The sequence below is a fragment of the Sarcophilus harrisii genome, chromosome 2 (genome assembly GCF_902635505.1).
Source record: "Sarcophilus harrisii chromosome 2, mSarHar1.11, whole genome shotgun sequence".
Classification (NCBI taxonomy): domain Eukaryota; kingdom Metazoa; phylum Chordata; class Mammalia; order Dasyuromorphia; family Dasyuridae; genus Sarcophilus; species Sarcophilus harrisii.
The window spans coordinates 453,213,839-453,241,741 of NC_045427.1; the positions used below are offsets into that span (position 1 = coordinate 453,213,839).

Consider the following 27,903-nt stretch of genomic DNA (forward strand, 5'->3'; position numbering starts at 1 on the left):
AAAATACTTTTCTTCATTAAATTAAAGGATAGTTTAGGAATGGAGACATTGACTTATCCAATAGCATACAGAATATGAGGAACAAAGCCATATTCACTTTTGTAAACCTGTTTCTTCATGCTGTATATAAAATGCCTCCCAGAGTTGTTGAATCAATCAATTCTTATTTCTAGACCATCACAGTGACATGGAGTTTCAGAAAACAGTGGCCAAGACTTTTAATTCTGGAAAGGATGAAGGTTCTGTTTCCAGTTTTCTATTATCTTTGACTCTTGTAATGACAGGAAAGTATGAGCATCAGCTTTAATTTGTCTGTAGGGATTTCTTGTCCATTTATTTTGGGCAATTCAACATAAAACTCCTTTCTCCAGCTTTTAGTTCTTATATTTCTATCCTTCCTTAAAAGAGAAGTATAAAGGAGGGAAACAAATAAAATGCTATACTTCTAAAAGCTGTGTTTCAGGTGAGTTGAAGTTTATTCTGTCTCCTGAAATGCCATTTCTATTCTCAGCACATAAGCATATTCTTTGCGGTCCTCCCCCCACCCCATCCTAGTACTCTTTCCCAACAACCAAATCAGGAGGGAGTGAATGGGAAGGACACAAGAGGAAATAGAGACAATATAAAAATAAAAAAAAATCAATAAAAATCTCTTTATAAAAATGAATATGATTTCCCTTGTGTGGAAGACTGAGGTTATATTGATATAAGGTATATCTGGTATATGGTATATATAAATAAAAAGTGCTTATTTACTTTTTTTTTTTGTTCCTCTTTTGTGATTTCTTTCCTTTTCACTCAGCATTCATTCATTTAACAAATCCTTCAAATCTACCACAAGCCTCAGTACTCTTCTAGGCTTTATGAACAAAAAATATATAATATTCCAATTTTTGCTCTAAAGTTTAGATTAAGGAAATAAGACAGATTCATAAATGAGAAAATAATTCAGTGTAAGAATGTACTTAAGAGGACTAAATCTGAAATTGGACTTTGGATATCTATTAGCTCTGGTGTTTTCTAGAAGCTTACATTTATTTTGTCGGGGGAAACTAAGTACAAAGAGGGGAATAATGTGCAATATATCTGGAAAGGTATTCTGGAACTGAATTATGAATATATATATATATATATATATGTGTGTGTGTGTGTACATAACATAAACAAAGAACTTTCAATTTATCTAAGGGATGCAGCATGGAGAATCACTAGAGTTTTTTTGAGGGGAGGGATAACATCAGTCCTGTACTTCATTTTAGCAGGTGTTTGATGTATTGAAGATGGGAGACACTCTAGGTGATGGGGAGGCCTAAAAAAGGAGAAAGGAGATAGAAGAGAGCCCAGGACATGGATGTGATCATCCATGTTATAAATGTTGATGTTATAAATTGAGATGTGGATAAAAGTGACTATATTGATTCAGTATTGCTATTTCCTTGACATTTAACAACTTTAAAACATTTTCAAAATGAAAAACCTAAGGAGCTACCTTAGACAACAAACATCTGATCTTTTTGCTAAAGGGAAAAAAAAAAAAACAATAACCATTACTAGCAACACTGAATTAAAGAACAATTTCATTTGCAAAACATTCTGGAAAAAGATGATAGAAGATTGTGAGCAATAATACCTTAAAAATAATGAATTGCCAGAGGGGAAAAACAAAACTTCAAAAATCTTGGTGCAATATCCAACTAAACCAGATAATCCTGTGTGCATGTTTCAATAACAAATACAAAATTAAATGACAATTGAAGTTACTGAGTTGTTTAAAATGTTTTTGAGATAATATCTAAATTTAAATTAAAAGATGATTAAAAGATGCATGTTTCAATAACAAATACAAAATTAAATGACAATTGAAGTTACTGAATTGTTTAAAATGTTTTTGAGATAATATCTAAATTTAAACTTTAGGGGACATTTATTTATCTTGTTTTACTATTTGTAGACATAAAATTGCATAGAAAGTCGAAGTAAAATATGAATTACTGAAATATCATCCATTAAAATACTTTTACAAAGAAAACTATCAAGTGTATATTGCTTATATGTAGGCAATTATCATCATTGAAGTTGGTTGGGAAGCGGAGTTGAGTTGGAGGCCAGGATAAGTAATAAGTCTAGTTTGTATAAGTGTTTAAGGAGAAAAGTAGAAATGCATAGCTAGACCTAGAATGTAAGTTCTATGTCAGAATTGGGTATATACACATAGCAGAAGCTTTGATAAGAAGCTGTCATAACATATAAAGCATATAACAAGGTCAAAATCTTTATTATCTTTATTATGGACTGTCTGCTTCATTTAAGCTGGTTTCTTTCTGTTCCACCACTTATGACATGCTCTTTCTAGTCGTAGGCAATTAGTTGATAGTTTTCTCATAATCTAAATTCACACACACACACACACACACACACACATCTTTTGCTATTAAAGTTTACACATTTTTAAAACCAGCTGAAGTCTCACCTTTTCTGCTAAGTCCTCCTTCACAAGTCAGACCCACAGTAATATGTCCCTTCTTTGAAGAATTCTTTTCTGTATCACCCAATTTAACACTTCATTATGTATGATCTTATGCTTATCACTAGTTTTTCATGGGCATAAGTAACTTTTTCCCAAGTAAAATGTGTATTCTTTTAGGGTAGAGACCTCATCTCCTATTTGTGTATTGTTTACAATCTAACACTGTGCAAGTAAATGTTTGCCTTGGAGAACATTTAGAACTCTGAACACTTTTAGAACCATTTTTTCTCTAGCTCTTTCAATGTTGCTATCACAGGATTCCCTTTCTCTAGGATTCTTGAGGAGGGAAGATTTTTGAGGGCTATGTTTAGAATTCATTTCAAGTGCTATCTTCTATATGAGCCCCTTTCTGATTTCATCTTAACCCTTTTAATAATTACTTTGCATTTTTTATATATTTACCTGAGTACATGTTACTTCTTCATATAAAATGAAAGCTACTTGAGTATAGAGACTATTTAATTTTAGTATTTGTAACTCCAGTGCCTGGAACATTGTAAATACCCAGTAAGGGTTTGTTTGCTTGCTTGCTATGTTTACATTTCAGGATTCAAAGTCATTCAGGGATAAATGTGTGAATTTTACTCGAGGAGTGGGTACTACTGGACAGATAATATAGAGATGCTAGAGAAATATAAGAACTACATATTCAACTATAAGAACTTATTCTTTGGATGAGCATATCTTCTTCAACCAATTGTGCTCAATTGGGTGGTTTTGCTTATTTATTTGTTAATGGTAAGTATTTAGCAAAGTTTTGACACAAGCTTCAAAGATTCAGAGATTTTCTAATCTCTTTTGGACCACTAGACTAATGAATTTCTGCTTTTTATTCTTAGGTGAAAAAAAAGATCTTCATTTTGTAGAATTGAAAATGAAGAGTTTTATTGTGTTGCCCTTTAGATTTCAACTTCCCCATTTTCTACTTTCTCAAACTGAAGACTAGATCCTCAATGCAGATTACCTGTGATGGTGATAGGAAAACACTATTCTTCTTGCAAAGAGAGTGGTACAATATAATTTCTGAACTAAGACCCAATCTCTGCTTTTTCCTCTTACCTTTTCTGTAAATATACAATTTATCTATTTTCAAAACTATTTCAAATTATTCTTTGGTCATTCCTTTTTGTCTGCTTTTCACAGGACTTTGGGTTGGATTTTATTACTAGCACAAACTTCCATATGCATTTTCTCTCCCCATAAGCAGGATTTCTATGATGCAGATCGATATGATCCACCATCAGCAGAAAAGCAATGGACACTAGAGGAAAAAATTTTAAATTATAATTACCTAATTAATCTGTAAAATAGTTATTGAAAGTAACATGGATGGGATAGACAGTAAGGGAAAAGAGACTGGAAATAGAACCCAGATGGTCAGTAAAATTGTGACATTTTTAAAATGTTGGCTGGGAAGTTTTCTTCAAATATATGGAGGAAATTAAGAGTCAAGAAATCTGGATTCCAATCACATTTTACTATTAACTAGCTACATGATTTTAAATAAATCATTTAACTGCTTTGATCTTGTTTTCTTATCTGTAAAATAAAAGGGTTGGATAAGATCATTTCTGAATCCTTTTTAGTTCTTAAACTCATGTCCATGAATTTAAATATATTTTTTCATGTCCGTATAGGTGTAACTTATATGTATTTTATTTTATTTTATACTTAAAAACAATATTCTATAGTCCAAGTAGAGGTCAGCCGACAACCAAAGGGGTCCATCACTTTCATCACTTATTCAAAATTATGAACATTTGATTTAGAGGCTCTACTATGTACATAGGACCATATGTACATAAAGAAGTAACTTTATTCTTAACATAAAGACTACTAACCATAAACACTGGACTAAATATTCCAAGAAACACCTTGCTACCTTTGGGAATACAGTAAAACTAATTCTGCATCAATTTCTTTAATTTCCTCTCAAGGAAGACTTGAAAATCATTCTTTTATTTCACTGAAACTTTTTATACTGATAATGTCAATACCAACAAAATTTAGTTCCTTCTGTAGTATGTCTATTCATTAGTTATCATAAAAGTGCCTCATATTTAGAATGTCCACAGCCAAGTTAAATTTATTGATGTTTAAAATTTGTGATTTTTAGTACTCTTTCCCCTTTTCCCACATTCTTCTACCATCACTACAGTAGAGGTCACTTTCCATTTTTGTTTCATGGGTTGCCAAAGCCAGATAATTCATCCTCAAGCAGCAATCTCTTAGTGATGAACACTGCATGTTTAGCTATGCTAGCTCTTAGAAAGCATTCTTACTGTGACTGCTCACTGTTAAAACTTAAATTTAATTTATTCTATTTGAAACTTTTTTTTGCTGTTAATATCACCAAAGGGAATGAAATCCATCTTATTCTGCTATATCTATTTCCATTCCTAAAATTAATTAACCATGTTAAATTCCTGAGTCTATTGAAAAGATGGCATATATCTCAGCCCTTTGGCACCAACATCTTTTCAGTGTTTTGTGTTTGCTAAGAAATGGGTATACACACTTGGAAACAATATGCAAGTATAACTTTATGAAAGAGTACTACTTAGTCACACTAGACTAAGCTAGGTACTAGATGTTATCTAAACTTTAAATAAAGATACCTCTGCCTATCTTAGCCCATGAGCTCTGCAGGCCTGGATATTTCCTCCCTAAGAAACACTTTCTTTATAGTTTACAGAAGAAAATGAAGTCTATCCCTCAAGAAAGCTGCCAATTAATTTGACCTCACCAAGATGAGCCAATGATACAAGTTCATTTATTGGCTTACAATTTGCAATTCATTCTCAACTAACAAAATATGCCTCCTAATTACTCTTATGTAACAGTATGGCTAAAAAAAAATTGTTCCTACCTCAAAGAGATTATAAAATAATTATCACATAAAATTCAAGTTTTTCCTTTTACCTCAAAAAAGAGATAAACTGATCCAATAATCAATTAACTCCCCAAATTCAAAGTTTTCTTTAGTTTGTTAGTGTTATATCGATTTATATAGTTTAGCTTGGATTTGTTAAGATGTATCACATATAGCTCATTAAATAAAATCTATTACTTCTAAAAAAAAAAGATCAGCATCAGTTGTCAGGAAAGTAACTTCCAACTGTAATTATATCTATGTGAACAAAAAATTTGGCTTATATTTTTGTTTCTATCACAGTTTTTCAATGATCATGACTTACATGTGAAAATTATATTTGCTCATTTCCATTGTTCTCAAAGGTTCCTATTAAATTACATTGTTTTCTTAAAGGAATGAGGTTTGTTTTAGTGGTTGTGTTTTTTTTTTTTTTTTGTAATGCCTCAAATATCTGTTTATCATTTTCCTCTGTAGAATAGCACATATCTCAATCAGATGTATTCGATCTGGCAGCTTCTGGATAGTAGCCAAAATGTATAAAGGAGAGAAATGAAATAGTAAAAAGGACTTTTTTTGGTAAAAGCTGTTTTTCCTTCGTTCACATGGCTATTCTCCACTGTGAAGTTTCTGATGTCTGATGTAGGCTGCACTATAACTGAAAGCTTTTCCACATTCGGTACATTGAAAAGATTTCTTTCTAGTATTTCTCTGACTTGGGGTAAGGTATGAAATTTGATTGGGAATTTTCCCAGATTCATAGGATTTGTCTCTATTTTGTATCCTTTCATGTCGAGTAAGACATGTTCTATAGGCAAAGACTTTCCCACACTCAATACATTTGTAAGGTTTCACTTTGGAATGGATTCTCTGATGTTGTACAAGATTTTCTTCCAGCCTATAAGTCTTTTCACATTTATCACATTTATAAGGTCTCTCCAATATGAAGTTTCTGGTGTCTTTTGAGGAATGAAGTTCCACTGAAGGCTTTCCCACATTCATTACATTTATGAGGTTTCTCTCCAGTCCAGTTCTGATTTAGGGTATGATGGGTCTGCTGTAAAAATGATTTTTCATAGCCATTAATTCAGTGTATTTCTTTTCTGTACAAGTTCTCTGGTGTTTAATTAGGCGAGAAATATGTTTGAAATTTTTTTCACATATATCACATTTATGATATCTTTCTCCTGTAAGAATAAAAAATGAATTCAGATTAAAGCATTTTCAAATTCCAATTAAAATCAAGAAACTTCTTCTCCACTGCTTATTTTCTTATGAATTAATGCCCTTGGCTTCAAATTTCTCTCTCATATACTCTACCTAAGTAAAAAATTTCTAAAAAGAGATTTGTCAAAAAATAGGGCCATCTAAGCATAAATTACTTATTACTGCATGTCTCTGAGATGTAAAATATTAGGGATGTTATAAATGAGATTCATGCTTCAAAAAGAGGCTGGGAAAGATTACTAGGGTGCTATCTAGCTCTTAAGATTCCATGATTTTATTTATAGCAAAACACACACACACACACACACACACACACACACACACTATACAGGTCAATGTTGAGGTCTCTTTTATATCCTTATTGTCACCTTCAATATATATTGTCACCTTCAATAGTTTTCTGTAGTCAGAAGATGTGTCTTCTTTATGTTCTTGTTGACAAACTCTAACTGTTCTCTAAATTTAATTCTTTCACTTCAGTTTAATAAGTATTATTTCTAGATGTGACAGTTACTGTGTTAAGCTCTTGAGTTACAAAGGCAAAATAGTCCTTCCCCTAATGGAACTAACAGTCTATTGTGAGGAAATAATTTGTATGCAAGTTACTGAATACAAAATATTTTTGATTCTTCCATATATTGTTTTTCCAAGCAACATCTGGATGTCTTAAGAAAGACCTTGTATACAAAGTGGAAACATAGAAAAGATGAAGAATAGAAGAAGTAAGGCAGGGGGAGAGTTGGAAAGATAGGAGATTATGATCAAGGGAATTTTAGAATTCAAATCATGAAGGTAGTACAATTTCGAATAATGGTGACATCTATGGTATGTAGAAGTCTGAAACTCTGAAAAATTGTGCTTGAACCAGACAACAGAGCACTTAAGGCTAATTATATATTCGCTGTGAGATAATGACTCTATAAGCATATACTTAGATGATATGGTAATGTGAGAGCACTCCTCATGATTTGCACTTGCTGAATGTTTGGTGGTGAGGTAACCGTAGGCAAGGATTAGAGGGCTGAGGGGAAGAGGTCTGGGTTACTTGGCTGCAGAAAGAGAAGAGAGGCCGGAGACTTTGGACTGCAGAATTCACAATACATCTTTGGCAAGCATGGTAGCTTGCCTGCCTCCTTCACTTCTCCCTCTAAAAACCAAGGACTTTGATTGCTCCTGACTCTGGCTGATCCGGAGGCCTTCCAGGGAGTTAGTATGAACATTATAGTTGAGGTCTTTGGATTTATTGAACTCTATGCCATCATGTTCATTTATTTGTAAGTGCTTCATTCCTAATTTAATTCCCTTACCAATTTTCCTATTTTTTTTAACCAATACCAAATACTTTTGATAATTAAGTGTAATTTGAGATCTGGTATTGCTAGGTTGCCTTACCTTTATTTTCTTTACTCCCCCTGAGAATCTTGACCTTTGGTATCCCCAGATGAATTTTGTTATTTTTTTCCTAACTCTATAAAGTAATCCTTTGGGAGATTGAATGGTATGGCACTGAAAAATAAATTATTTTAGGCAGTACTTTGTTTTTATAATATTGGCATATCCCAATCATGAGCAATTAATATCTCTTCATTTATTTAATTCTATCTTTATTTTCTAAATGCAATAAAAACCCAATGACTTTATGAGGTAGATACAAAAGTTATTGCTATCCTACTTTTCCAACTGAGAAAACTGAAGCTCAGTGAGTGATTTACAAATGATTGTTTTTTCTTTTTTTCTTTCTGGTTTGTAATTTATTCTTGTGCTTAAATATCAAATTTTCTATACAGCTTTGGTCTTTTCATCAGGAATGCTTTAAATTCCTCTTTTTCATTAGTGGTCCATTTACCATTGGTATCCTTCCCCCTCCATTAGGATTATAATCAGTTTTATTCTTGGTTATAATCTTAGCTTCTCTGCCTTCCAGAATATGGTATTCTAAGTACTCTGCTTCTTTAAGATGGTGGTTGATAAATCTTGTGTGATACTGGTTGTGCCTCCAAAATATTTAAATTCTTTCTAACTGCTTTCAGTATTTTTTTTCCTTTGACCTGGAAGCTCTCAAATTTGACCATAATATTCCTGGAAGTTTTCATTTTGGAATCTCTTTCAGAAAATCATTTTTTCCCCATTTCTCCTTTGTCTTCTGTTTCTAAGATGTCTGGGCGCCTTTCCCTCATAATTTCTTGAAATATAACATCTGAAATCCCTTTTTTTAAATCATAGCTTTCAGGTAACCAACAATTCTTAAAAGAACTCTCCTCAATCTATTTTCTGGCTCAGTTATTTTTGCTATGAGATTTTTTCCCCACTTTTTTCCATTTTTTGACCTTTTTCTTTTATTGTTTCTTAATGTATCACAGAGTTATTAGCATCCACTTGATCAATTCTAATTGTTAACTTTCTTCACTAAAGTTTTGTACCCTTTTTACTATTTGGTCAATTCCAACTGTTAAGGGGTTCTTTTCTTATTTTTTAATGCCTTTATTATCATTTGGCTAATTTTGATGGAGTAATTTCTTTAATATTTTTTGTGCCCCTTTTTCCAAACTTTATTTTTTTCATAATTTTCTTGCATTGCTTTCATTTATTTTCCTAATTTTTTCTCTATTACTCTTATTTGATTTTTAAAATGTTTTTACTTTTTAAAAAAATTCTTTTCCTTGTCTAGAAAATCCTGTTGGATACTGGACAATGGAGCTGCCAAATGGTACCCAATCTTGTGCCCAGTGTTAGCAGAAAGGTCCCACTTGAATTTATTTCTAACCAAGACTAATCTCTAAGCATTGATTACTCCAGATGCTGCTACTGCCATTACCAACTCCATTGGCCCATAGCCAATAACATTTCCCTCTGCCATGCTTCAGGCAAGCCCTATTTCAATGTCTTAAGGCTTGATTTTCTATCCTAGATGGCCTTGGACTGAAACAAAAAAATGACCCATCATGACTTTTTGTTGGTAATCCTGCTCAGAATTCAGTTTGATGTGCTCTTTAAAAAAAAGTTGTTTAGAAGGATTAGTTGGAAGAGCTTGGAAAAATTGTTCACTTCATTCTACCATTCTGTCCCTTCTCTATTTTCCTTTTTTGTCATGCTTGCCAATCTGATGTACTATGAGTTAGAGTCTCAGAGATGTTTTAATTTCCATTTCTTTTTATTGGTGCTTTGAAACACTTTTTCATATAAATGTGGGTAGCAATTTTCTTTGAAAATTGACTGGCCTTATCCATTGACAGTTTTAAAAAGATGGCTCTTATTCTATTAGAAAAAAAACTTCCTACAATGAGTCCTTGCTTTCTTCTGGGAGTGTAGGATGTGAGGGTTTCCCTTCTAATTTTAACTACAATGGCTTTTTTATGCAGAAACTTCTCAGTTTATATAATCAGATTGTTCATTTTATTTTCTGTGATTCTATTCATTATGTAATCAGAATTCTTTCCTTATCAATAATTGAGAAAGGCAATTCCTTTCTTGCTCCTTAAATTTAATATAAATTTTACATCTAGGTCATATGTCTATTTGGAACTTTCCTTGGTATATGATGAGATGTTGGTCTAAATCTAATTTCTGCCAAAATAAATTTAGTTGTTTTGTCAAATTACCCGGATAATTGTTTTTGGATTTATTGTAGAACATTGTGCCACTCTAATTCACGTGCATCTGTATATTGTGTGCCAATGTTCCAGTAATTAACTCTTCTATGTTTTAATGAGTAATAATTGTGATGATTTTACAGCCTAGTTTCAGCTCTGTAGAATGTTCTTTTTCCTTTTTCTTTTCCTTGAAATTTTTGACCTTTTGGGTATGAAACTGTACATAACTTTTGATCCAGCAGCCTCCCAAAAGAAAAAGATTATGAAAGAGGGAAAAGGAGCTACATGTGGAAACAAAGTTTGGCAGCATTTTGTGGTAACAAGGAATTGGAATTTGAGTGGATACCTATTAATTAGGGAATGGCTGAAGAAATTGTGGTATCTAAATGTAAGAGTACTTTTGTTCTGCAAAAAATAATGGATAGGCCTGGAGAGACTTACATGAACTGATGCTGAGTAAAGTGAACAGAACCAGAATATTGTATACAGTAATAGCAAGATTGTGTGATGATCAGCTATGACAGACTTGGCTCTTCTCAGCAATACAGTGATCAAAGATAATTCCAGTAGACTTGGGATGAAAGATGCCATCCACTCCCAGATTGAACGTGGATTAAAGCATACTCTCTCTATATATATGTGTGTGTATGTGTATATATATGTATGTATTGTACATGTATAATTTGTATCAGATTGCTTGGTATCTTGGGTAGGGAAGGAGGGGAAAAAACTTTAACTCAGAATCTTACAAAAGTGCTTAAAATATGTAATTTTAAAATTACATATCTTTATATGCAATTGGAAAAAATACTATTAAGCAAAAAAAAAAAAAAAAAAAAAAAAAACACCCCCCACAAACACAAAATAAAAAGGTTTCGTATAAACAAAACTAATGCAGAAAAGAGAAGGGAAGTGATAAAGTGGGAAAACATTTTTACATTCAAAGGTTCTGATAAAGACCTCATTTCTAAAATACATAAATGACTCAAATTTATATTAATTCAAGCCATTCTCCAGTTGATAAGTAGTCAAAGGATATGAACAGACAATTTTTAGATGAAAAAATTGAAACTTTCTAGTCATATGAAAAGGTGCTCCAAATCATTATTGATCAAAGAAATGCAAATTAAGACAACTCTGAGATACTCTGATTGATAACCAATCTGACAGGTGTGTAGTAGTATCTCAAAGATGACTGGAAAGGATAATGTTGGAGGGGATATGGGAAAACTGGAATACTAATACATTGTTGGTGGAACAGTGAACAGATCCAACTATCCTGGAGAGCAATTTGGAACTATGCCCAGGGTTATCAAACTATGCATACCTTTTGATCCAGCAGTGTTTCTTCTGGGCTTATATCCAAAGAGATCTTAAAGGAGGGAAAGGGACCCACATGTGTACAAAATATTTATGGCAGCCCTTTTTGTAGTGACAAGAAACTGGAAACAGAGTAGATGTCTATCAGTTGGAAAATGGCTCAAAAAGTCATGGTATATGGATGTTATGGAATATTATTGTTCTATGATGATTAGCAGGATGATTTCAGAGAGGCCTGGAGAGAGTTAACATGAACTGATGCTAAGTGAAGTGAGCAGAACCAGGAGACCATTATAAACAAGAAGATTAAATGATGATCAATTCTGATGGACGTGATTCTCTTCACCAATGAGATGATTGATTCAAATCAGTTCCAATTGTCCAGTGATGAAGAGAGCCATCTACACCCAGAGAGAGGACTGTGGGTACTGAGTATGGACCTCAACATAGCCTTTTCACTCTTTGTTTGCTTGGCTTTTTTGTTTTTTCACTTTTTCCTTCTTGATTCAATTTTTCTTGTGCAGCAAGATAATTGTGTAACTATGTATATACATATATTGAATTTAACATATATTTTACTATATTTGACACGTACTACCTGTCATCTAGGGGAGGAGGTGAGGGGAAGGAGGGTAAATTTGGAACAGAAGTTTTGCAAGAGTCAATGTTGAAAAATTACCCATGCATATAGTTTGTAAATAAAAGGCTTTAATAAAAAACACACACACACACACAAAACCTTTTATTACTTCCTCTTCTTCCAAGTCTACAACAATCCTTGGATAGTTTGGTATTGAATTAAATGTTAATAACACTATTTTCTAAAAAGTAGTGTAATTTAAAAATTGACATCCCAAGCATAAACTATTATCTCCAATATTTCTTCCTGTAATGTTTTGTAGTTTATAGTACCCATATGTTTTGAAAGGTGGACTTCTAAATAGCTTATATAATGTATTTTGAATAGAATTTGGGGGAAAATATGTATTCTAGATATTTTGTTAATTTACAAAAAAAATGATGGGAGTCATGTGGATTTATTTTATATTCTACTTTGCTAAAGTTGTTTCAATTATTTTTAGTTGATCATCTGGGATTCTTTAGGTAGATTCACTAACTAAAACACCCTACTCCCCCAATTATTTTCTTTGTAAGCATTTATACCAACCTGTTCCAGCTCTCTTCTGTTAGTTATCCTCTCAGTTGTACTCTTAAATGCCCATTGGATGCCTTTGTTTTCTTGGGCCTCTTGCTAAGCTAATGGGCCCTATTGCTCATTTTGAATTGAAGTTGCTCATAATTATTACATTAGCCTTCTTTCAAGAATTGTAAAAGTTGGGCATCTAGGTGATACAGTGGTTAGAGCACCAACTCTTAAGTCAGGAGGACCGAGTTTAAATTTGACTTCAGATACTTAACACTTCCTGTGTGACCCTGGGCAAGTCACTTAACCCCTATTATCTCAGGAAAAAAAAAAAGTGAATTGGTCAGTGGCAGATAGGTGGCGCAGTGGATAGAGTATCAACCCTGTAGTCAGGAGGACCAGAGTTCAAATTTGATCTCAGACATGTAACATATATAGCTGCGACTCTGGGCAAGTCACTTAACCCCAATTGCCTCCCAAACAAAAAGAAAAAAAAAAAGGAATAGGTATTCTAAATCAGTGTTACCCTGGCTGACATGTTATATGTTCTGCTTGGCAAGTTAGGTGTTTGTTTGCTGATTAAAATGGTTTTCAGACTCTTTTGGTCTCCTAATTGATGTTTGATTTGCATTAGTTTAAAAAAAAAAATCTACATTAAATTTCATGATTGGTGTCAATGTTTTTTCCCCCCATTCCATTTTTGGAATATAAATTAATGTGTTTATACTGAGCAGATTTAATGGTATTACAAATTCTTTAATTTTTCCTTGTTTTGTATTTTGATTTTTGCTCTAATGATCCAACAATCTGAATATAAACAATTTAGAAATGATCCCATTAGTCATTTCCTGTCAAAATATTCTATTTTTAAAAAATGTTATTTCATGCTGATCATAGTTATATAAACATAAACACACATCTTTTTTTCCTCAAAATATTATAGATGTGAGGCTTCAGTGTTGTATGTCTTTACCTTCTTTATTGCTGGACCATATGTTATCAAGATGGTTTTTTTTTTCCAGCCACCTTTATTTACTTCTATCCCCTTATTACTGGTGTATCAAAGTATAATTTAATTTAGAAACAGGGATTCTTAAGCTCATGTCCATGAATTTAAATATATTTTTATGTCCATATAAGTGTAATTTTTATATTATTTTATATACATAAAAACAATATTCTGTAGCCCAAGTAGAGGTGAGCTGACAACCAAAGGGATCCATCATCCATCACTACTTATTCAGAATTATGAACATTTGATTTAGAAGCTCTAGTGTGTACATAGGCCCATATGTCTTTTTTACTTCTTTATTCTCTGCCCTTAACATAAACAATACTATATGGATTAAATATTCCAGGAAACACCTTGCAACCTTTGGTAACAGAGTAAAACTAATTCTGCATCAATTTCTCTAATTTCTTCTCAAGGAAGACTTGAAAATCATTCTTTTATTTCACTCAAACTTTTTATACTGAGAACGTCAACACCAACAAAATTTAGTTCCTTCTGTAATATGTCTACTCGTTAGCCAAGTTAAATTTTATTGATGTTTAAAATTTGTGATTTTTAGTACTCTTTCCTTTTTTTCCACTTTCTTCCACCACCACTACAGAGAGGACACCTTCCATTTTTGTTTCATGGGTTGCCAAGGCCAGATAATTCATCCCCAAGTAGTAATCTCTTAGTGATGAACACTATTAGGCTAGCCCTAAGAAAGCACTTTTGCTGTGACTGCTCGCTGTTAAAACTTAAAATTAAATTTATTCTGCTACTTCAAATTTTTTTTTTTTTTGCTGTTAATATCACCAAAGGGGATGAAATCCATCTTATTCTGCCATATCTATTTCCACTCCTAAAATTAATTAACCATGTTAAATTCCTGAGTCTATTGAAAAGATGGCATATATCTCAGCTCTTTTGCACCAACATCTTTTCAGTGTTTTGTGTTTACTAAGAAATGGGTATGTATACACACTTGGAAACAATATGCAAGTATAACTATGAATGAGTACTACTTAGTCACACTAGACTAAGGTAGGTACTAGATGTTATCTAAACTTTAAATAAAGATTCCTCTGCCTAGCTTAGCCCATGATTTCTACAGGCTTGAATATTTCCTCCCTAAGAAACACTTTCTTTATAGAAGAGAATGAAATCTATCCCTCAAGAAAGCTGCCAATTAATTTGAGCTCACCAAGATGTGCACAAGGATACAAGTTCATTCTTGGCTTAAAATTTGCAGTTCATTCTCAGCCAACAAAACATGCCTCCTAATTACTCTTATGTAACAATATGGCTAAAAAAAACCTGTCCCTACCTCAAAGAGATTATAAAATAATTATCACATAAAATTCAAGTTTTTCCTTTTACCTCAAAAAAGAGGGATAAACTGATCCAATAATCAATTAACTCCCCAAATTCAAAGTTTTCTTTAGTTTGTTAGTGTTATATCGATTTATATAGTTTAGCTTGAATTTGTTAAGATGTATCACATATAGCTCATTAAATAAAATCTGTTACTTCTATAAAAAGTTCAGCATCAATTTTGTCAGAAATGTAATTTCCAATTGTAATTATACCTATGTGAACAAAAAATTTGGCTTATATTTTTGTTTATATCAGTTTTTCAATGATCATGACTTATGTGTGAAAATTATATTTGCTCATTTCCATTGTTCTCAAAGGTTCTTATTAAATTACATTGTTTTCTTAAAGGAATGAGGTTTATTTGTTTTAGTAGTTTTTTGTTTTTTTTTTAATAATGGCTCAAATATCTGTTTATCATTTTCCTCTGTAGAATAGCACATATTTCAATCAGATGCACTCAATCTGGCAGCTTCTGGATAGTAGCCAAAATGTATAAAAGAGAGAAATGAAATAGTAAAAAGGACTTTTTTGTAAAAGCTGTTTTTCCTTTGTTCACATGGCTATTCTCCACTGTGAAGTTTCTGATGTCTGATGTAGGCTGCACTATAACTGAAAGCTTTTCCACATTCGGTACATTGAAAAGATTTCTTTCTAGTATTTCTCTGACTTGGGGTAAGGTATGAAATTTGATTAGGAGTTTTCCCAGATTCATAGGATTTGTCTCTATTATGTATCCTTTCATGTCGAGTAAGGCATGTTCTATAGGCAAAGGCTTTCCCACATTCAATACATTTGTAAGGTTTCACTTTAGAATGGATTCTCTGATGTTGCACAAGATTTTCTTCGAGCCTATATGTCTTTTCACATTTATCACATTTATAAGGTCTCTCTCCAGTATGAAGTTTCTGGTGTCTTTTGAGGAAAGGAGTTCCACTGAAGGCTTTCCCACATTCATTACATTTATAGGGTCTCTCCCCAGTATGCCTTCTGTAATGCTGCTTAAATTGTGTCCGGCCAGTGAAAGCTCTTCCACAGATATTACATTTGTAGGGCCTCTCTCCAGTATGGATTCTCCGATGTTGGTTGAGGGATGATCTCTGTTTGAAGGCCTTCCCACATTCTTTACAGACATATGGATTCTCTCCAGTATGAATCCTCTGATGTCCAGTAAGGAATGAAATTCTACTAAAGGCTTTTCCACATTCATTACACTTATGGGGTTTTTCTCCAGTATGAATTTTCTGATGTTGATTGAGGATTGAACGCAACCTAAATGTTCTCCCACATTCATTACATTTATAGGGTTTTTCTCCAGTATGGATTCTCTGATGTAGAGTAAGATATACATATAACCTGAAAGTTAGTCCACATTCATAACATTTATATGGTCTCTCTCCTGTGTGAATTCGTTGATGTTGAACAAGGGATGAAGGGTGACGGAAAGTTTTCTTACACTCACTACATGTATAGGGATCACCTCTAATATGAACTTTCCGATGCTGAGTAAGGTGGGCATTCTGGTTGAAAGTCTTTCCACATTCATTACATTGATAGGGTTTTTCTCCAGTATGAATTCTCTGATGTAATTTAAGATGTGCAGTTCTATTAAAGGCTTTCCCACATTCATTACATTTATGAGGTTTCTCTCCAATATAAATGTTCTGATTTAGGGCATGGTGGGTCTGCTGTAAAAATGATTTTTCATAGCCATTAATTTCAGTGTATTTCTTCTCTGTACAAGTTCTCTGGTGTTTAATTAGACGAGAAATATGTTTGAAATTTTTTTCACATGTATCACATTTATGATATCTTTCTCCTGTAAGAATAAAAAATGAATTCAGATTAAAGCATTTTCAAATTCCAATTAAAATCAAGAAACTTCTTCTCCACTGCTTATTTTCTTATGAATTAAATATCTTTGGCTTCAAGTTTCTCTCTCATATACTCTACCTAAGTAAAAAATTCCTAAAAAGAGATTTGTCCAAAAATAGGGCCTCCTAAGTATAAATTACCTATCACTGCAGGTCTTTGGGATGTTAAATATTAGGGATGTCATAAATGAGATGCATGCTTCAAAAAGAGGCTGGGAAAGATTACTAGGGTGCTATCTAGCTCTTAAGATTCCATGACTTTCAGTACTGATCAGAGAAATGCAAATTAAGACAACTCTGAGATACCACTACACACCTGTCAGATTGGATAAGATGACAGGAAAAGATAGTGACCAATGTTGGAGGGGATGCAGGAAAACCGGGACACTGATGCATTGTTGGGGGAACTTTGAACGGATCCAACCATTCTGAAGAGCAGTTTAGAACTATGCTCAAAAAGTTATCAAACTGTGCATACCCTTTGATCCATCAGTGTTACTACTGGGCTTACATCCCAGAGAGACCTTAAAGGAGGGAAAGGGACCTGTATGTGCCAAAATGTTTGTGGCAGCCCTGTTTGTAGTGGCCAGAAACTGGAAACTGAGGAGATGCCCATCAATTGGAAAATGGCTGAATAAATTGTGGTATATAAATGTGATGAAATATTATTGTTCTGTAAGAAAATGACCAGCAGGATAAATACAGAGAGGCCTGGAGAGACTTACATGAACTGATGCTGAGTGAAATGAGCAGAACTAGGAGATCATTATATACTTCAACAACAATACTGTATGAGAATGTATTCTGATGGAAGTGGATATCTTCGACAAAGATTAGATCCAATTCAGTTCCAACTGATCAATGATGGACAGAATCAGCTACACCCAGAGAAGGAACACTGGGAAATGAATGTGGACTACTTGCATTTTTATTTTTCTTCCCAGGTTATTTTTACCTTTTGAATCCAATTTTTCTTGTGCAACAAGAGAACTGTACGGATCTGTACACATATATTGTATCTAAGATATACTTTAACATGTTTAACATGTATGAGACTGCCTGCCATCTAGGGGAGGGGAGAGAGGGGGTGAAGGGAGGGAAGAGAAAAGCTGGAACAGAAGTAAGTACAAGGGACAATGTTGTAAAAATTACCCATGCATATGTTCTGTCAATAAAAAACTATTTTAAAAAATTCCATGATTTTATTTATAGCAAAACACACACACACACACACACACACACACACACTACAGTATTCTAAGGCATTTTCCTTGCAATGCTGTGAAACCACCTGGAGGGGAACAATGAACTCCAAAACCTCCACTTAAGGAGACAGCTCAGCTCAAAACATTTCCTCATTTCTCATCTGGTTAATTTATTTTAGGAATTCTCTGACTTTTCCATCATACCCTAATGATTTGTACCTTTCCCACCAATGTCCTCCTTTATTTGTCTTTTCCCATTAGATTTAAGTTCCTTGAAGGCAGAGGCTGTCTTTCTTTTTAAAAATTTCTATCCCTAGCACTTAGTAAGAATGTCTGGTATGTAGTTGGCTTAATAAATACTGACTGAAACAGACAGTGAAATTATTCTTTACTGACATACATCTCTTTTTTATAGTTGAGGAAAGTGAGGTTCAAACAAGTTAAATTAAGCTGACCATAGTATATATCTAGAAGTTGAATTAAGTGCAAAATTAGATTGTAAAACTTATATGAACATAGAATGAGGCAATTCATGTAGCCTTTTAGGAGAATTAGGTAGCAAAAGGAATAAAAGAAAATGGCAGGAACCAATGAATAAGGAGAAACTGAAGATCAGAGGGGAATAATCAGAAGATGAAGGTCAATGGAAAAACAGTAAGGATAAAAGTAAGAATATAGGGAAGGAGTTAGAATTAGAAAAAAAGGACACCTCTGAAACTTGAGATGCACTGAAAGACAAAGGAAAAAAACATTTAAGAGGAACATGATGGTGGTCTTCAAATATTTGGAAGGGGGTTTTATGAAGGGGTATTTAGTCTCCTCCTTCTTTATTCCAAAAGGGAAAATTAGTTCCATATAATAAAACTCTTAAGTAAAGCTGTCCAAAAAAGAGGATTTTCTACTTTTCCAATGATCAATATTCAACGATCAATATTCAAATAATGACTCGATAATTATCAGCTAAATACCTAGAAAAAGAATTCCTATGTGTGGCAAATTGTATTGGAAAATATCTAAGATCCCTTCCAATTCTAAGAGACTATGCAATTAAAGTATAAAAGAACACAAATCAAATGAATGTGATCTTTAATATAACTGAGGAGCTCTGAACGTTACCCAACTAACACAAGATACTAACCCCCTAATGAAGATTAGTGATTCCTTTTCTAACTAATTCTTATTCACTCACCTGGACAAATGACTCTTGGGATCTCTCTCTTCACCATCCAGGGCTCTTTCCCTTGTTCTAACAAGAAGATCACCTCTGGTTTAGAAACTTGAGTCCCTATTCACAGGGAAAAGACAAAGAGTTTGGACATTTTGTAATAGGACATAATACTATCCCAGGATGAAGTCCTACTGATTAGTTTTCAGGACTTCTGAAAGATGAAAAAAACTGCAGGATCATGGAGTCAATGAAATTATTCCCATTTTAATTTAACATTAAGCATTTTTCACATGAGAATGGATAGTAGGAATAACCTGTTTTTAGGACTACAAAGTGTTAAAGATCCTTATCTCAGATCTCTAAGATTCAGGCTTAACTCAAACATTTTATAAGACTCATTACTTTTTAAAAATTGAGAAAAAGGGATATTGCAAGTCATATAAAACCATCGTCCTTATCTTACCTAGTGAGATTATATTCCTGTAATTTTCCAACATTACATCTTTGTAAAGGTCTCTTTGATCAACATCTAGTTCCTCCCATTCCTCCCAGGTGAAGTCCACAGCCACATCCTTGAATGTCACAGATTCCTGAAATGGCCAAATACAGTTATTTAGCATGAGCTTACTTCTCCCCTTGCTCCAGAATAGTGGAGGAAACTGGAAATATCACAGGATATAAATAAGATTTACAGGAAAAAGTTCTGATTATGTTTAAAATTCTCAATCTTTCAAATCAAGTATTAATTTATTACTATATTGCGTATATAGTACTATATAAGATTGTGGCACTTAAAAAAAAAAAGGTACCCTTAAGGTGTCTTATAAATGAAGAGAATTTAGAAACATGACATAATTTTAAAGCGTTTAGGAAAGTGCTTAAAAATTTTAACTAAGTACCTTAAAGAGTAGAAAAAATACTGAAGCTGACTGATACAAAACTTCAAGAGGATTTTATATCCTTAGTTTAAATTAGCTTAAGGTTCTCAACTCTTATGCAATATACAAAGTGTGTCTCTGTAGCTGACAGCTAGCTGTCCAGTCCATGTTTAAGCTCTCTTAATGACGAGACAAATTACTCCAAAAGGCACCTATTCCAATTAAGCTGTGATTAATTTTTTTTCTTCCATTGATATGAATTGGGCATTTATATAACATATACCTATTTAGCAAATTCTATCCTCTGGTGCCCACAAAATAACTAATTTGTCATCTACTTTTGTCAACACACTTCTTAAAATTTATATTTTAAACTCAACATCTTATTTGAAACGTGATCAGGGTACAGTAAAATACAACTGCCATCTCTTCCATTAATGTAAACTAATGAATTAGCTTTGGGGATGCCATGTCACTGGTACAGCTATATTATGCTTAGATATGTAAAACTTTAAACAACTTAAGTTTGTTGTCATGCTTATTCTCTTCGGATGTTATTTGTATAGCTAATTTTTTTTAACTTGTATGCAGAATTGTACATTTGTCCACATTAAATTGGTCTATTATTCTAGCCTGCCAAATTATGTATTCTTGAATCTTGATTCCAGGGCATATTAGAAAGTACACTGATTATAAGAAGACTTAACTTTGAATTCCTGCTATGCTATTTATTATATGACTTCAGAAACTCCCTTCAGCTCTCTAGGTTTTAGTTTCCTTATACTCAAAATGAAAAATAGACTAGATAATCTTCAAGATTCCATTCTAGTTCTAAATCCTATGATCTAATGTTATCTGCTTTATTCTCATTGTATAATCTCAGGTTTACAACGTTTTTAGCCAAATTTTTAGGGACAGAATCTTCCAATAATGACTAAAGAGTTACCACCAAGTTCACTGTGAAGGAAATCTATGAGAATGAAAATATACTGAAAACACTCATCAAAAAAGAGTCAACATTTGGACCTTTAAAAAATAAAATAAAAATGCCAGTGCAACAAACTAAGTTAAAATGAATATGTTCAAGATTTTAAGATATACTTATAATTAGGTGGGTTTCAGTTTAGTTAAATTTAATTGGTTAGGTATAAAGAATCACTAAAAAAAAAGATGTTAGACAATTGGGATGTACTATATAATATAACACTATCATCCCTTATCTACATATTTCCTAGATATTGTTGTCCCAAGGGCCTGAAGGTCAGTATTTGGATGAAAAACAGATTTTGGTCACTAAGGGAAAGAAGAAGACATGAAAAAATAGATTATGATCCAAAATGAGATTTCAGAATTCTTGAATATGGAGGTAGTACATTTATGGGTGACAGCAAGATGAAGAGTATGATCACATTTGTGTGTGGCTGAGGTAGGTTACCGAAGTAGGTGATGGTAAACAAAGAGAGGAACTGAGTGATAAGCATATTGAGGGAAAGTGAATACACACACACACACACACAGAGTTTAAGTCATATATGTTTAAGTCCATGAGTATCAGAGCAGGTCTTAGAGAGGAAAGAAAATTGTCAGCCAGGTATAGAACTCATTGAGAGAACTCACTGAGGAAGGCAGGAAGTCATCTTTAAGTCTATAGACAAATGCTACCAAGATTCTGATTGGATAGAGGATATGAACTTCAAAGAAGGACAAGTTACTCAATGATGGAGATAGGAGGGAAACCTGTAAGTATTAATGAGGAGCAAAGAGTATTCCAACTCCCCTGCCTTTATCAATAAGTTGAGGGGAATGACTGAGGTGCAGCCAGTACTGGGAATTATGTTCAGTTCTCAAATATTATCCTAGACTGCATTTCAAGATATCTTTTCTTATTCAAGATTTTTATGTTACCTAAAATTTTAGAGCAGTCATATCTGGCTTCTTTCATTAGAAAGTATGTAACATTAGACATTTCTCTCTCCAACCTAGAAATGGCTCAGATGTAGATTAAAGTTATACTAAACTGTTTCTGGAAGACTGATACTTAAATGCAGAATACAGTAATAGTTATAATGTATTTTCTTCAACATGATGTTGTGAGAAGTTCAAGTGAAGAAATCAGGAATGCTTAAGCTGGAAAAAAAAAAAGCCTTAAGTGAGGAGGAGAATATAATAGTTGTTTCCAAATATTTGAATGATTGCCACATGACACAAAAATTAGATTTGTTTTGGGTGCCACAAAAGGCAGAGCTAGGAATGTGAGGGAGTTGGGGAATTTGATAGGAATGTAAAGAAAAAACTGTCCAGAAGTGAAACAGGCTGTAGATTAGGAGTTATTGAGTTTACTTTCAAAGGAGATCTTCCAGATCTCCCAGTTTTATGATGATGGATGGGTAGGATACTGCAAAGGTGATAACCATTCAGAAATTAGATTTGACCCATCAGGGCCCTCCTTCCAATTGTATATTCTTTTCTATATCCAACCTTTGAAAATCTAGGTCTTTTTAAGAAGTAACACTTCAGTGTGAAAGCAAGTAATAAACTAAGTACCATCATATCTTTTTATTGTGTAAGACTGTAAAATAAACCATGCATTTAACTATGATTGGAAGAAGATACCCTTAGAATCTGGTTTCCTTGTCAGGAACATGTAAATATCCAGCTTTCAGAAAAGTACCAACAAATTCCCACCTGAGACTTCCAGGACAATTTTGGTAAGGCCATATCATATGAAGCATGGACAATGAACACTTTGATAGGAATCATAGCCATCCCCTGGAATGTCTTTGTTTAAAAAAAGAAATTCAAGTACAAAAGAAGTAAATGTTTTACTCCCTGAGACTTTTAAGTGACATTTTAGGAAGAAATGAAATTTTAACTCACCTGGGATCCAGCTGTCAGGAACACAGAGGACATTCCTTCCTCTTTAATGCTCCCCTTTTGGGGGAGAAAATCCTGAAAAGGAAGAATTAGAGACAAGAAAGAACATATGGAAGGCCATCCTGACTAGTTTAGAACCCTTCACATACTATTTGGAAGCAATTGCAAAGCTCTGCACAAGGAAGTCAAAGAAGTTTCAGAACCATTTCACTCTACTGAAACTATTCTCTTTAAGGTTACTAAGACGCTTTTATTCAGTTCATTTTTTACCAGATGCCTTTCAACCAAGATGCTCTTAACTTTCTTTGACTTGTCTCATGGCTCTCTTATTCTTTTTCCTAACTGATTGCTCCTCCTTAATCACCAGCTGGATCATCTATTTCTTACCCAAGATTCTGTACTTTTTTTATCTTCTGGTGATCTGATATTCATTCCTATCAATTCAACATCTGACAAACCGTCTTTGCCTTTAACTTCTCTATTTCTGTTAATAGTACTATTATCCTCCTTGGCTATCCAAGTACCAAACTTTGAAGTCATCTCTTGACTCTTTCTTTTACCAACCTGTCACCAAGTTTTAGTAATTCTATTTCAATGATCTCTCAAATTTGTTCTGTCTTTCCATTCATAATGCAACTACCTTCCCCTCCCCAACCTATTTTTTAGATTCACATCATCTCTTGCCTAGACTACTATAATAGACTCTTAACTAATCTTCCTGACTCTAGCATGTCCCTGACTCCTATCCATTCTTCACATAGTTGACAAAATAACTTAATGCAGAAAACTGATCTGCCACTCTGCTCCAAAACTCTTAAAGGCTCCCTATTAGGATAGAGATAAAATAGAAACTTTTTAGTCTGGCAACAATTGTAAACATCAAGACATATAGAAGTGGAAAAGTGATATATATTTTGTTAGAAGACACTTGGATTCAAATCCCAATCCTGGCAGACTTTTGTCTCTGGGCAAGTCATCTTTCTTGGAGAAATGTTTCTATAACAATATTATTTCTATTACAAGAGAAACTTCATACGATTCTTGTGAACATGTTCTATCTATATAATCCTAAACAAATGTGATTATCTTGCCTTCTACTTACCTTCCTAGACTTTTTTTCATTTTATTCTTTACTCATTCTAAATTTCAGTCAAATTATATATCCAACTCTTTTCTGTCCTCATCCAGGCCATCCACCATGCATCTCCTTTACTAATTACTGAAAACAGATTTCCCTCCTCCCCAACATTCAGTTCTCGTGTTACCTTTATAGTACCTGGCAAATAATAGACATGTAACAAAAGCTTGCTGAGAAAATTCTTTTCTCAAATTTTCCTAGGTCACTTTGCTAAATTTCACACATAATTTAATAATAGAGGCATGCTCTCTAGTTGCCATTTCATTTTGATCTTCTCTAGAAAAGTTTCAGCTTTTTAATGCCCTTCATAAAATGTGATGTCTAGAATTAAGCAACAATCCAGATGTGATCTGATCAGCTCAGAGATAAAATACTATCACAATCTCTCAAATTCTAGACATTACACTTCTTAATAAAGTTCAGTACTGAAGTAGGTTTTTAGATTGTCATGCTGTACTGTAAACTCATTTGGTGTTCACTATTCAATAAAACATCCAAGTCTTTTCCAGATCTTGCATCTAGCTGTCTACCATTTTTAAAGTTACCTGTAAAGTTTTTTTTAAATTCATGCATATTATTTTATATTTATTACTATTTATTTCCCCACAATATTTTCTGTCATAAGACCATTTATTACTGATCCCTAATTTTTCCAATCATCTATCTTATAATTATTTGAGCATAAATCACATCCCTCTTTAGGTCCATCTATTTGGAGGTTATCTAATCAAAGTTTGTTATTTTCAAGATGAATAAAGAGCTCAGTGAGGCTAAGCAACTTTCTTAAGATCAAAGTGGCAATGTTGAGATTTAAAAGCAAGTCATAAACTCTAACTCTTTCTTCCTATTATACCACACTGCAAATCGGATTTGCCTAATGCCTTGACTACTTTTCATTTTTTCTATGCCAAGCACACACTGTCGTTTGTGTTGGAATCTTTACTAAAGTGTTAAGACATTTCTTTACAAAGTGTTAAAGACATTGGAGTTAATTTAATCTTAGAGTTATTTTGGGCCAGAACTTGAAACAAGATACTAAGTGGAACTGATTGAACAATGCTTGTGTTCACACCTTTAGAGAGCTCAAGTATCTAAGTACTCAATGGAGTTCACATGAGAATTCAGGGCTGGCTTAGTCTGAATTCACACCTCCCTTGAAATTCTTAGGACCAGAGAGCACTCTGGGAGATAACCCATAATCCCTACCTCAAGAAGAAGTTAACCTTTGGGAGATGACATATATGGAAGAAGCTCTTGGAGCGAAAGAGAATTTCTCCGAAACATCAACAGGGCTCTGAGACAGAACATTCTGGAAGAAAAGACTACTCCCACACAGACTGGAGCTTGAGAAGCCACGAGTCAGAGCTGGCTGGAGGCTGAAGAAAGCAGAGGCAGAAGCCAAGGACAAAGCTACAAGATCTCTTGGAGCCAGCCAGAGAGATAGGCCTCAACTAACCGGGCTAAATTTGGAAGGAGAAATAAATGTTTGCATTTTTTACCAGCTGGCTTTGATTTAGGAGTAATTATTTCAACTGAGACTAAGGCTGCCTCCAGGAAAACCACCGCAGTTTGCATATAACTTTTTGCATCCTCCTCCTTCCTCAATATATTGTGAAGTTTGAAGTACTTATTTTTTCTGTCTTGGTAACTTCTTTATTTAATGGCAATATTCTAATTCTCTTGGCTAACTCAAAAAAATTACAAGCAAGTTATTTAATTCTTTGGAGAAAATAGTTTTATAAAGAATAAAATTGTTTATAGCAGATCATCAGCATGGCCTAATGCAGTGAAAGATAACTTGATTTGATATTCCTAGATTCTAGTCCGGCTTTTTGCTATTAACAGTAAAGATTTTTTTAAAAAGCAAATACCTCTCAGAGCCTATCACTCTTTTATAATGGGAGGGATAATGCTTACCTAAAGGTTTCTCAACAGGAAACAAATTACATTACAAAAATGAAAGAAAAGTGGCAGGGAAACCCAACTAGGAAATAATAGTGTGTATGTGGAGAGTAAAGGGCATTAGTTGGTGAAAGAAAGGTAATAAATCTGTATTAGCTAATCATCAGGCTAATTTCCCATACCTCACATTAGGCATCCCTCTTCCTCTTTCCAGCCCCAAGAGTAAAAATTCCCAGCCATTCTTTTTCTAATTTTAATTTCTTTCCTAAAGAATGTGTCAAGATCCTTCAGTTACCCCCTCCCAAATATTTCTGAAGGCTGCGACATTCACATTTAGTTGTGACAACTTCTGATCTTCCCAGGGAGGACACTTGGGAATTGTTCTTCAGAAGCAGGACCTTCCTCTCGGTCTCTAACCCCTCCCGGCCCCAAACCAAAAATCTCCTGATTGGATGGATTCTCCCTTCACCTTCAAAAGAAGCTAAGGGCCCAGGGGCATTCAGAAGCTCGGGTTTCTATCTCCCAGCAGACAGCCCTCCCTTTGGTACCTCAGGCAGGGTCCCGATTTTCCCCAAGCCGTCAGAGACAGGAAGGATCAACGAGAGGGGACAGAGTAGCTTCCGTTCCAGAGTTCTTCACAAATGGCAGGTGGTCCTGCATATACAAACGGCGTAAGATGCATTTCATTCATTGGGTATCTTGGACAGCCAACAAATTCAAGTCCTCTTTTGACAAACACAGATCCACAGGAAGAACCCCCCCGGGCTTTTCAACAGAATCAAACCAAGTACTCCAAACTGGAAACGTGTTTGCAGGGCTGAAACTTAGGTATTTTAAAATTATATGTTTTACTGGAGACGGGGCTCCGGAGGATTCCGAGGTGGTATCCGATCAACCAAGAGAACCATTAGCTCCTGCAAAGCACTTTTCCCGTAAAAGGAGGAAGTGCAACGGCGAAAACGGGTCAGTTGCGTCCTTTGTAATCAATATATCGAGAAAAAGACAATCATCGATCGAGGGAGGATCGGGACAAGTTCTTTCCCTTCTCACGGGACCAAACAACGAGCCGCTGGGCCCACCGCCCCCGAGCCCCTAGCCGGTCCAAAACTGAGGTTCAGACCTCACTCCGTTTGGGAAGAGAGACTACGGAAGCCCGGGCACAGCCCCAAGCCAAAGGTCAGGGTTCCGCACATGCGCAAAAGGGAGCCCCACTCCCACCCCCTCCCCTCCGCCCGCCCCGCGCTCCGGCAGTCACTTCTCCATCCTCCATCCCTCCTCACCTGCGCCTGAGGCTCCGGCTGTTCCAGCCACAGAGACTCAAAGACAAAACACGAAGGGCCCTAAATACCTGGGCTTTGGGCCTTGGGTCCGCTCTGGCCTCACAGAAAAAACGTGTCTTGAAGCCGATAATCGTTTTCCATGATGGCAGAAGGACTGCGCGCGCACTACACGGGCGTCGCAGTTGCGCATGCGTGCTGACAAAGCTTCGCTTTATAATGCCTAGAACGCTCTCTAAGTCTTTGCGTGCGCTCCTGTGAAGGCTCTTCTCTTATAGGTCTCTGCAGAGAGACTAGCTCTTCCGCACTAGTGGGCGGGGCACCGAAGGGCGAGGGGGGGGCGCCGAAGGGCGAGGGGGGGCACCGAAGGGCGAGGGGGGGCACCGAAGGGCGAGGGAGTCCTCCCAAGGCTGCATTCTGTGCAGGCAAGAGCCGGACCCGGATCTCGCCGTGGGTTTAGAGGGGAAATCATTGTTGAATGCTACTTTTTACAGACTATTGGGGTGACAAGGTAAAGAATGAATGTAAATAATAAAGAAGGG

The 27,903-nt window shown here is 34.6% G+C and overlaps 1 protein-coding gene across 5 annotated transcripts; it reads right to left on the reverse strand.

Annotated features, from left to right (window-relative positions):
* Positions 1-13,974: 13,974 nt before the first annotated feature.
* Positions 13,975-27,638, reverse strand: LOC100930220 (zinc finger protein 501). 5 transcript variants are annotated; one of them, XM_031954357.1, is made up of 6 exons: positions 27,433-27,638; positions 26,633-26,738; positions 23,048-23,119; positions 19,756-19,882; positions 19,314-19,409; positions 13,975-16,864 (listed from the first exon to the last, which is right to left on the reverse strand). In XM_031954357.1, the coding sequence occupies exons 3-6, from the start codon at positions 23,078-23,080 to the stop codon at positions 15,609-15,611; spliced, it is 1,512 nt and encodes a 503-aa protein (XP_031810217.1). In that variant the 5' UTR covers positions 23,081-23,119; positions 26,633-26,738; positions 27,433-27,638; the 3' UTR covers positions 13,975-15,608. The 5 variants fall into 5 exon arrangements, with proteins under 5 accessions (XP_031810217.1, XP_031810216.1, XP_031810219.1 ...); XM_031954356.1 differs by having other exon boundaries at positions 27,365-27,638; XM_031954359.1 differs by lacking the exon at positions 23,048-23,119 and having other exon boundaries at positions 27,365-27,638.
* Positions 27,639-27,903: the final 265 nt, after the last annotated feature.